This window comes from Hipposideros armiger, unplaced genomic scaffold, assembly GCF_001890085.2.
Source record: "Hipposideros armiger isolate ML-2016 unplaced genomic scaffold, ASM189008v1 scaffold_321, whole genome shotgun sequence".
NCBI lineage: Eukaryota > Metazoa > Chordata > Mammalia > Chiroptera > Hipposideridae > Hipposideros > Hipposideros armiger.
In genome coordinates, this window is record NW_017731671.1 from 670,548 (window position 1) to 683,031 (window position 12,484).

The following is a 12,484-nucleotide window of genomic DNA, read 5'->3' on the forward strand; positions in this document are numbered from 1 at the left end:
ATATAATTTATGCAGTGATCCCTCCAAATAATCTAGTACTAACCTGGAACTATACATAGTTGTTACAACATTACTGACTATATTCCCTATGCTGTACTTTACATCCTTGTGACTATTTTGTAGCTGCCAATTTGTATTTCTTAATCCCTTCACCTTTTTCACCCTGACTTTTGCGTTTTAAGTTTTTTATGTTCTCCAGATATTAGTCCTTTGCCAGATGTGTGGTTTGCAAATATTTCTCCCAGTTTGTAGCTGGCCGTTTCATTCTCTTTACAGGGTCTTTCACAGAGCAAAAATGTTTAATTGTGATGAAGTTTTACATCATTTTCTTTTCTTTCAGGGATCATGTTTTTGGCCAGCCATAGATCCCAAAGATTTTTCTCCAATATTTTAAAAGAGCTTTATAGTTTTACATTTTATAGTTAAGTCTGTGATCCATTTGGAGTGAATTTCTGTACAAGGCTTAAGCTGAGTGTCATGGTTTTGCCTGTGAATGTCCAATTGCTTTAATATCATTTGTTGAAAAGGTTATCCTTCCTTCATTGGACTTTGTCAAAAATCAGTTGGCCATATTTGTGTGGGTCTATTTCTTGGTTATCTATTCTATCCCACGGACCTAACTGTCCATCCTTCCACCAGCATAAAATCCCTAAATGATTACCCAAACAGAATGGTAAATACATTCAGATTCATTTATCCATCAAGAACACAGCACAGTTGCTCTCTCCAAGGCTGACCGCATAGCTAGAAGTTATGGTGGCTTCTGTCCAGGTCGAGCCGGCAAGCAGTCTCGGGCCTTTGGCGGTGGCCTTTCTTTGGCATCTTGCAGAGATAGTGAGAAGCAGATTTGCAGATTGAAACTTAAAGTAATGAATGGAGCCCTGAAATGAATTAAAGGTGTTGGTTGTGGACTTTGAAAAAAGTTACATGGAAACCATCATCTTAAGATGTTGAGTGTAAGGATCTTCAGATAAATTTCTATAAATGGTGCTCTCCCAATAGGGCCAGGCAGAATCAGCACAGCCTCTGCTGCTAATTGCTAATGCCTATAGAGTAATCCCCCCAAAGGAGAATCATTTTACTGTTCTTTGGACTTCACCTTCAAAAGTAGCCAAAGGATTTGAGTGACCATAAATTTATCCCAGAAAATCTTGGGCATTTAGTGATGTTAGCGTGTAACTAAGAACATTCAGAACACCACCGTGTAGGTTAAGTGGGTATTACTCATGTATTGGCAGGACTGCAGCGATTGTAAATTGAAGGTAATTAACATGTATATGCTCTTTTGTGGCAAACTAAGGAGAAACAGGTGCTCAGCCTAGAAAAACATTTCTCAGAGTGCATTTCCTGTGAAGTCAATGGGCCTAGAGCTTAAATATTGAAGCACAAATAAAAAATTTTTCAAATGAAAATAAAAGAATACAACACAGTTATATGTACTGATATATAATAGAAATATATCCTTAATGTGCAGTTTATGGGGGAAAAAAGCATACTTTGGAACAATACACATTAATGATTGCATTTATTATTATAGAACGATATCCAAGATATATTGCTTAGTTCAAAGCATGGTGCAGAGCAGTATATATTGAATGAATTCATTTAGGTAAAAAAAGAAATGTATGGACACAGAAAATCCCCCCCCTCCAAAAATTCATAGAAACCTGCTAGTAATAGTTGCCTCTGAGGAAAGGAACTGAAGGACTTTAGGGAAGTAAGAAGAAACTGCCTTTCACTCTTAACCTTTCATATTGTTTAAACTTCTTTCAATAAGTATTTTCTAATTTAAAAAGAATAGAAGTACATACATGAAAATGAAAAGGGACCTTTATGCATAAAGTAATAATGCAGAAAAGAGGTAAAGGAATAATAAATTAACATAATTAGAATAAGTATAATTTCCATTTCTCTAACAACTTTGATGAGTTCAGATTTTTGCAAATATAATAAATGACATGCTAATAAATCCAAAGATAAAAACAGTTTACTCTTCATTTAGGAAAATAATAAATGGAGGCAGTAGGAAATAAACATTTATCTTCTATCGCTAGCAATTTAGTAACTCACAACTAGACTGAAGGCTTTGGTCAGCTTTAATTTTGTGTGAACCAATTCATAGCATCCCTATCTGTTGCTATGGCAACTGTGACCAAAAAAGTCATAACCTCACTATTGAATCTCCCCCAACAGGAAAAGAGGAAGGTCTTTTGAGGTGATAAAAAGCTACAAATACCTTTATTAATTAGCAAACTTAGTAATAAAAATTCTGGACAGTAGGCAGAGAGAAAACACATCCATGTTTAAGAGTCATAAATGTAAATAAAGACTTTCCTTTACACAGGTAAGCACTGCTCTGCTTTTGAAAGCCGTATTCTGTGAAGAATTTTATTTACTGCTTTAAGATAATTCTTGCATTTGCAGAAAGAGAACAGTTAAAGAGGTTTCTATTTAAAGTTTTTAAAAGATATTTTTAAGCCCCCCTCATTCTGCCTAAGCCACCGACAATATCATTGCTTTCTCATTCTGTATTAAGAACATGAGACTTTTAATGTAGATGCAGTACATTTGGCAAAAACAATTAGATTTACTGTTCAACTTGATAGCTTTTGTCTTCTGAGGCAAAAGCAGATTACTGATGAGGACATATTGGAATGCATCAAATGTTTCTAACAGCAATAAAAGGAGGTGCTTGTCAGTAGGATGATGGAATAGTGTTATGATATAGTAATATTTTGAAAATAGAAAATCCAGCTTTAAACTTCTTTTGAAGGAAGGATTTTTTCTGCTCACTGATATAAAATGTGGAATGATGTAAATCAATTCCACTGGGTTCCTCTAAAATTAGAAAAACCAGTAATAATGAGAATTTAAAGGCTGATACCAAAAAACACACAAAAAAACAAAAAAACCTAAGTGGTGTTTTATGTCTTCGTTAGGCTCAAAAGTATGTTAAAATTATTCCAGTCTATTTTCTCCCTTAGAAGCCATCAGCAGCAAATAAACTGATCTCAAATTTAAAAATCATTTTGACTTAATGTTATATCTTTTCAAATAATCTACATATGTTCAGTCTGTGGGCTATTATGCAGTTAAGGAACCGGGAAATTTTAATTTTATGTACTTTCCTTTGCTGCTAGAAAATCAAGTAAATTCAATACCTAATTGGGCTGGAGGAAGGGGTTGGGAACACAAGGTCAAGAAATAATTCCAACCTCCCTCACAGGCGCTGTGGCAGCGACACGAAACAAAGCGCTGAGCAGGAGGCCAAACAAGCCTCTTTCACAGGAGAGGAGAGAAGGAAGTTACCATTGCCGGTCTACTATTCATTCATTTCCTCATGAACAAAGATGTGGCAATTGAACGTCCAGTAATGAATAAGACTAAAAAGGTCTCTAGTCTCAAAGAGCTGTCCTTCTAGTAGGAGGATCACACATAAAACAGAAAGACAAGTGAGTGAATGTGATAATTTCCTATTGTCTTAAGGGGAACACATTTCCAGACAAGACAGTTCTATAAGTTCAAACTTTGGGGATACTTTCCCTCTGCAAACACATAGCAATGAAAGAGAAAATACTAACGTGAAAATTAAAGACAGGGTCATGCTCAAAAACAAGATGAATATCTTCATGGATGAGAGCAGGGAACAGGAAGTGGAAGCTGTGGGGCTTTGGGTCCAGAGAAAACCAGAAGCCCAACTCCTGAGGGGCAAATACAGATTTAAAGTGTCCACCGAGGGCCGGCCGAGTGGCTCAGTTGGTTAAGAGCTCGCTCAAGAGTGTGAGCTCTGAGCAACAGGTTCGAGGCCTGGCCAGAGCTGAGCTGCCGCTGAGTTGCCAACATGGCTCAGCTAAAAAAATAAAAAAATAAAGTGTCCACCGAAGATAGGAATGTTGAACATGGGCTCACTGCTTGGAATTATGGGCCGGCACCGGGATCTCCTACTTAGAAAGGAAGCTGAAATAACCTGGCATCAATCACAGCCTGGGACTATGGCTTCTTTACATTTCATACCCAGGTGGGTGAGAAGATACAAACTAAACTTCACCAGCATCTGGTCCTCAGCATCCCATCCTCTGGGGACCGGCTCTGCAATATCTCTATATGAGAAATATGAAGGAGCGCCAAGCTGCCAGTGTAAGTCTGAATGTGGCCCTGCAGTCCTGGGTGTCAGAAGGAGGCAAATGAAAAACTGGTTGGCAGGGAAAGGTAAGGACACTCAGAGAGAAGGAAGATAAAAAAATAACTTGAGCCACTCAAGAGAAGCTTATGAAACTATATTCCAAAACACAGAAAAAACTGAATTCACTCCTGACCAAATGAAACTAAGAAATCTAAAAAGTATTTAAAACTAAGTATGTTTACAGTCCTCAAAAAGATAATGGAAAGGATAACATTAATTTAAAGGAATAAGAAAATAAGAAACAAAAACAGGCAAAGATGAAATAAGTACAAATTGATAGAAATAAGCCATGAGAAATCCTAGAAATGAAAAATATGGCTATTGAAATAAAACGCTTGATGGAGGAAAAATTCTAGAGTGGGCACAGAGGAAAGAAGAAAAACAAATGAATTGGGAGATGGTCCTGATTAATTACCTAACATGCAACATGGAGATATAATGAGACAAAAAATATTTTTAGGGGCCGGCCAGGTGGCTCGGTTGGTTAGAGCACAAGCTCTGAGTATCAGTGCTGTCGGTTCGATTCCCACATGGGCCAGTGAGCTGCATCTGAGCTGAGCTGCCACTGAGCTGCTAATGGGCGGCCAGGTGGTGAGAGGATGTGTTTTTAACAACAAGGTTGCCGGTTCAACTCCCGCGTGGGATGGTGGGCTGCATCCCCTTGCAATTAAGATTGAACACAGCAACTTGAGCTGAACAGCCTAGAGCTGCCAATGGGTGGCCGGATGGCTCAGCTGGTTAGAGCACATGCTCTTAACAACAAGGTTGCTGGTTTGACTCCCCCACAACTAGACTGAAAGCGGCGACTGGATTTAGAGCTGAGCTGTGCATTCCACAACTAAGACTGAAGGACAATAACTTGACTTGGAGCTGATGGGTCCTGGAAAAACACAATGTTCCTCTTCCCCAATTCCCCAACACTGTTCCCCTCCCCAATCCCTCCCCCTCCCCACTCAAAAGAAATCTAAAAAAATAATTTTTTAAAGCAGTTGAAAGACATAGAAAATGAGAGAATAAGTGGCCCAATATATCTAATAGAAATTAAGCAGAAAAAAATTTCAAGGAAATAGAGAAAAAGTAATACTTGGCGAGTTACAGATGCCAGGATTGAAGGTACATGTTCTCATGTGAAAGTGCTAACTGGAGTGAATGGCTGTATGTCTGAGAAGGTCAGACACTGAAGAACAGAGCAGGCTCTGGCTCTGGTTCTAGTGGGCCCCCTTTCAGGATCAACCCTGGAGACACTATGAAGAGATGACACCAAAATGAGAAGAAACTTAAGAGGCGGCTGGGGGGAGATAGAGGGGGTGTTCTGAACTGGTGTGCTTGTGTGAGTGGGGGAGGGGAGCGGTGTGGCTTCAGCCTGAGGCAGAAGGCGGCCTGTGCTGTGGGAGGGTAAAATAAGGAATTACCCCCACCATCCGCTGCCTTGGAACCTGCCTGCGCTCCAGCTGTGACTCGGACAGCTGTACTCAGGGGTGCCTCTGGTCAGTGCAGAAGCCCTGAGTGGGTCAGGAGAAGAGAACAATCAGGGGGTACCTCTTCTAATTCCCCAGGGCAGGAGGTTCACAATTTAAGGAGTGCCTCCCCCTAAAGCTGCTGCTTCTTGGGGTGCTAAGGATAATGAATGATCTATTGTAACTGGAAGCACTGATCCTTACAGTGAGGAATGATTAACTCATATTCATGGAGGGAGCTGGGAGGGTAGAGAAGTGCTCTCCATCCTGGAGTCCATTTCCCCTACCTCCCACTTAAGCTGGTAGAGCTGACACAGACCAAGATTCTGCCTGTAGCAATCCTAGACAGAGCAGCCATAACCCCTAGGGACAACCAGTCACTTGAGGATCAAAATTATTTCAAAAGAAAAAATTTAAACTGAATTATAGGTTTCATCAAAAGCACAGATATTAGAAAAGATGGACCAAGAATTTAAAACAAGCTCAATATACATACTAAAATAAGGAAAGATATAAGCAATACGAAATAGGAACAAACACAATAACATGAATGAAGTAGAAATATTAAATATCAAGTGCAAAAACAGAATGCTGAAGTAGAAGACATGGATGGGATAAATAGTGGAATGAATATAGCTGAGAACAAATTAGTAAACAAGAAGAACTCCAGAGGAAAAAAGAAAACAATAAAGAAATAGAAACTTTAAAGAAAAGTTAAGCGATATAAAGGTAGAAAGAAAATTACTAATATCCAGATAAGAAGAGACCAAGAAAGAGAGAAAAATAAAAATAAACAGTAGGACATATTTGAACCAGAGATAACTTTTTCAGATTTAAATAGAGATGAGAAACTTCCCACTGGCAAGTCTCATAGGGTGACAAACAAGAGAAGGAAGTCAGACTTAAGCATATTACAGTAAAATTTAAGTCTTTTCAGCAAATGGTGTTGAAACAATTGGATGTTTGTAGGCACAAAAAGTTTTTTAAAAAAGAACTTTGACCTATACTTTACCCCTTATACAAAAATTAACCCAAAACAGATCATAGACCTAAATGTAAAATATAAAACTATAAAACGTTTAGAAGGAAACATGGAAGATGACCTATGTGACTTTGCATTAGGCCAAGAGTTCTTAGATATGACACCAAAAGGGTGATCCATAAAATTAAAAATTGATAAACTGGACTTCATCAAAATTTAAAACTTTTGCTCTGTGAAACATATTGTTAAAAAGAAAAGATAAGCCACAGATTGGAAGAAAATATATGCAGATCACATCTCTGACAAAAGACTTGTATCCAGAATATATGACGAGCTCTCAAAACTCAGTGGTAAAAAACAAACAATCCAGTTAGAAAATGGGCAAAGGATATGAATATATATTTTACCAAAAAGAAGTTGTGATGGCACGAATAAGCCCGTGAAAAGACGTGCAACATCATTAGCCATTTGGGAAACACAAAACCACAGTGAGATGTCACTATGAACCTGTCAGAACAGCTAAAATGAAAATAGTGGTACTAACAATAGCTGGCGAGGCTGCAGAGAAACTGGATCTCTCATACACTGCTGGTGGGAATGTACAATGTTGCAGCCACTTTGGAAAACAGTTTGACAGTTTCTTACGAAAACTTAGCATGCATTTACCATAGAACCCAGCAATCTCACTCTTGGACATTTATCCCAGAGATATGAAAACTTTACATGTAAAAACCGATACATAAATGTTCACAGCAGCTTTATTCATAAGTAGTCCAAACTGGAAACACCCAAATATCCTTCACTGGGTGAATGGCTGAATAAATTCTGGTGCACCTATAAAATGGGATGCTACTCAATAGTAAAAAGGAATGAATTACTGATATATGCAACAACCTGAATGGATCTCAAGGGCATTATGATGAGTGAAAAAAGAAATCTATCTCAAAAAATTACATACTGTCTGAGTCCATTTACATAACATTCTAGAAATGACAAAACTATGGAGATGGGCAAAAGACCAGTGGTCGCCAGGGGGGTGAGATGAGGTGGGTAGCATAAGGGGCTTCTTTCGTGGGACTAGAACAGCTCTGTACCTTGATTTTGGTGCTGGTTACACGAATCCATACTTGGGATAAAACTGCATAGAATACACACACACACACACACACACGTGCGTGCACACATGCAGGTTAAAAACATTGACTACTAAATTGAAAATTTGAAAACTGACTGATGTACCAATGTCCATTTCCTGGTTTTGATGTTGTACTATAGCTGTATCATAAGGTGTCAACACTGGGGAAAGTTGGGTGATGAGTGCATGGGGCTGTGTACTATTTCTACAACTCCCTATAAGCCTACAGTTATTTCATAATAAAGTGTTTTTTAAAATAAGTAGAGAAAGATGGACTGTTCAATAAATTAAATATTGTTTATCCACAGGGGCTCAAATAAAATAAGACCCCTATCTTACACTATGTAGTAAAATTCTAGAAGGTATAAGGATTTCAATGTTTAGAAAATGAATATATGAGATTTTTATTACATTAAATAAAAAATAATTTCTTAAATAAGATTTTTTTAAAGCACAAATTATAAAGGAAAATGTTGATAATTCAACTTTATTCTTATTTAAAACTCTTTCTGACAAAGACACCAAAAAACAAAGTTAAAAGACAAGCACAGTTTCTCTTAGAACAGATGAAGCTGGAAAAGGCAAGAAAACAGATTCTCCCCTGGGGCCCACGGAAAGGAATCAGCCCTGCAGACACCTTGATTTTAGCCCAGGGAGACCTGCGAGACCAGGTCAGACTTCTAACCTACAGAACTGTAAGATAACAACACATTTGTATTGATTTAAGGCACTAAGTGTGCGGTGATTTGTTGGAGCAGCAATCGGAAACTGTGGCAGAGACTTACCTCTGCTGATTTGCAAGCATTCAACTTGAGTGGTGATGTTTCCCAGGACAGCACAGTGCCACCAGCAAACAGAATGTCTTGGCACTGCTCTTGTTTCAATCCTTCCTTGGAAGCATTTTCTGTCAATGACATAAAGCGAAGATTTTACTTTGGCAAGAAATAATAATGTTTTTATATGTGCTAACAATTTTTAAGTTAATCACTTCTGAAGATCCAATTTTGTCTACAAAATATACATCATCTGCCAACGGTTACCTATGAATATTAATCATTCCTTTATAATAATTGACAAGTTCAGACAGATTTCAAAAATATAACTTCAATGCTAGCCCTCTTTCCCATCAACAATTGTTTTATAACTTAATTATTTGAAACATCTTTTTAAAAATAAAGTATACTATAGTCTAGAAAATAGTTTGAAAATGTGAAAATGATTCAAATGAAATTTTAGCAAAGCAGGAATAACAACTCTAATTATTCTAATTAATATTTAAAAGAACTTTATTACTGCTGTGTGAACTACATGTGTTCCAAACAAAACTAGAAATGTATAGATTACTTGATAAGAACTTTTAAACAAAAATTTAAAAAACTTAAACATAAAATAATATGCCAATGTAAATATATTGATACTTGCTGAATTTAATGTTTTTGTAGTCTTAATATCACTTTCCTTCCTACGTTAATTACTATGTAAACATTAGTACCGCCTATCTCTCAGCATATTATTGGGTACAATAAGAAGTGTAAGAAAGCCATTTTCAAGCTGGTATATACACACCACTGGCAGTACTTAAAGACTTCCCAAGGGCTAGGTGGGCAGAGATAGTTTTAAAACAAAGAATATCCTTCCAAAACCTGATGTGCCTGAGAATGCAACTGTGTAGAAGTATCAGACTAGTTTTTTCCCCTTCCCTTTCATAATCAATTTTCTTTTCTACTTTCTAAAGAAGGACATATCCTTTACCCAATCTTATGATAGTACATCTTCCCTTAAGGAACAAACATAAGAACTTCTATGGCACCAAATATAGTAAAAGAGACTGGTATGGGGAAGCCTCCTTGAATCAAGGCACAGAAAACCCAAAGTAGAGCTTCAAAGTTTGTCTGGTCCTACATATATTTCTTTTAATGGCAAAGCATGACATAAGTAATAGGACATTTTGGTCTGTACCAGGGTGTTTGGTATTCAGATATATTACGGTATAGAGAAGCAGGACAGTTGACAAGATTCATTTAATGTCCTCATGCCCCCGACTACTGTCAAAGAATGCACCATTCCTGAGGCAGAGTCCCATGAGAGGAAAGCAAAGATGGCATGGGAGGCAGGGGCCCCCTATTACATCAATGGGACAAACTTTATGACAAGGCTCCATGGTTGGCTATTGATCTTAGGAAAAGAGTTCAGGGATGTGAATACAACCAGAGTGGTGTCTGTTTATATGTTTATTTGAATAAAGGAGGATGTTTTCAGAAGAAAGTTTGAATCTGATTTGGCTGGTTGTTTTGATAATGAGGGCTGGTTTTGCCAATTAGGTAAATAAGATAAATAGTTTCCAAAAATTGAATGAAACAAATCTGCAGTTCTGAAGAGTTGATGAAAATATATTTAAAGAATATGACGCAATAAAGTCATTTTCTCAAAAAATTACTGTCTTGACAGGTATGTTGCAATTAATGTTTTTTGGTTAGTGTAACAGGAATAATTAATATTTATTTGACAAATTTTAGTAAAGGTGCTTTTTTTTGGTATTATCCTCAGAGACTGAGAAAGTAAATTACTCCTGATAACTGTTTAACAAATATTTTACTAAATAGGATGTTTCCAATCCTTTGATTTCAACAATATTGAAAAAAGAAATAATCAGGGCCAGCCTAGTGGCTCAGTTGTTTAAGAGTTGGCTTAAGAGCGTGAGTTCTGAGCAACAGGGCTGTCGGTTCAATTCCCACATGGGCCAGTAACGCTGCGCCCAAGATGAGCTGTTGCTGAGCTGCCAACAGGTGGCAGGATGGCTCAGCTGGTGTAACAACAAGATTGCCTGTTTGATGGTGGGCTACGCCCATCTGCAACTAAGACTGAACTTGGCACCTTGAGCTGAGCTGCCACCAGGATGGCTCAGTAGATATTGGCGTGCCCTCCTAACAACAAGGCTGCTGGTTCAACTCCCGCATGGGATGGTGGCTATGCCCATCCACAATTAAGATTGAACACCACACCTTGAGCTTAGAGGCCACAAGCTGCCAACGGGAAGCCAGATGGCGACTGGCGCCCTCCACAACGAAGATTGAAGAACAACAACTTGGCTGGTCCCCTTCCCCAATTCCCCAACACTGTTCCCCTCCCCCAATTCCCCAATAAAATCTTGAAGAAAAAAAAGAAAAGAAAAAAGAAATACTCAAGTTAACAGTTGACAAGAGATGAAAAACATTTCTGTAATAAATCACTACATAATTTCTGGTATATTACTTGGAAAGAATTCATAGGATTGACATTGCCATAATAAAACACCTTCTCTTCCCACCTACAATTTTATGTGAACAAGTCTGTAGCTTTTACATTTATAAAAATGTAAAACAGAAACAGAATTTATGCTGAATGCTGCTTTTTTCTAGTAATAAGTAATATTCATATGTGGGTAAATGAATGGTTCCATATATCTCACAAAAGCATGTATTTTAATAAAATTGTATCCTTTGCTTAATAACTATTTATAAAAATGTATAATACATTTATGTGGTTTTGGGTTTGTGTACTAAGAATAATTGTAATGATAAGTCAATCTAGAAGGACTATTTTACTATGTAAAGCCTCTGGTCACAAAAAAATTAGAAAAATAATTGCGATTTATATACACATTTGATGCAGAGAAGACTTTCAGGCATTATAGTACTTTTTATTAGGATAAAATTCTGTGAGGGATGTGGAATAGAAATATGACTTCGAGTAGAAAAGAGAATGGTGTAAAAATTCCAACAGTTAAAGAAGACTTCATGTATTTTTTTCAAACGAATGGTTACAGGTATCAATCATAATGTAATAGTATTTAGATTCCTTTAGATGCATTTGAAAGTCTCATGTAACAGTTTTGTTTTATTCTTTTGTCTTCCATGTCAATATTTTGAATTATATCACTGCAGCTACTTATACTTAACAATAAAATTTCACACGTCAACTTAAAAATGTATAAGGATGTATGTAATTTTTCAAAATCATTTTAGGGGTTATGCAAGAAAAATAGCTTGAAAAGCAATGGTATAAGATAAGACATGGTTGTTGCCTTCAAAAAGTTTACAGCCTGACTGGGGAGATAAGTCTAACTACAGACCTACAGGAAACAATTAGAGGACGACTACATACCAAACTTCCTTAAATTAACTAACTTAAGGCCTAGACATGCTAAGGAGGAAAAAAAAATCAATGTATACCAGAGTACTCAGAAAGAGCCTCAAATAGGAAGTAAAATTTGAACAAGCTTTGAAGGATGGCTAGGATCCTGATAAACGTGGAGGACGAAATTATTCCAAGCAGGAGGAGCTACATGGGCAAAAGAAAAAAGTATGGTATAAATCAAAGATACTGCAGAAAGAATAAGAACTTCTCATTGATGGTGCTAACTTTTCATTTTCATGTAACCTGACATGAAAGAGAATAATTAAAATGAGCTTATTTTGGACTTGGAGATTTTATAATAAATACTGGCAAACAGTAGTAGCTTGAGGCCTAGATCATCTATGTGCTTTCATGTGGTTTAATCAGGAACTATATTATCACTCTTTGAGAACTCAGCAACAGAATCATCCTTGAGATGATATGAACCTAGGTTTTAGACATCACAGAAGTACCGTATTTGCCGGCGTATAAGAAGACTGGGCGTATAAGACGACCCCCTAACATTTCCACTCAAAATACAGAGTTTGTTATATACTCGCCGTATAAGACTA

At 37.2% G+C, this 12,484-nt stretch overlaps 1 protein-coding gene across 1 annotated transcript in view; it reads right to left on the reverse strand.

Moving 5' to 3' along the window:
* Positions 1-12,484, reverse strand: part of ENTHD1 (ENTH domain containing 1) — a 105,509-nt gene that overhangs the window by 49,555 nt on the left and 43,470 nt on the right. The window contains exon 3 of the mRNA XM_019660540.1: positions 8,543-8,661. Within this exon, the coding sequence (XP_019516085.1) occupies positions 8,543-8,661 (119 nt within the window). The remainder of the gene's footprint in view (positions 1-8,542; positions 8,662-12,484) is intronic.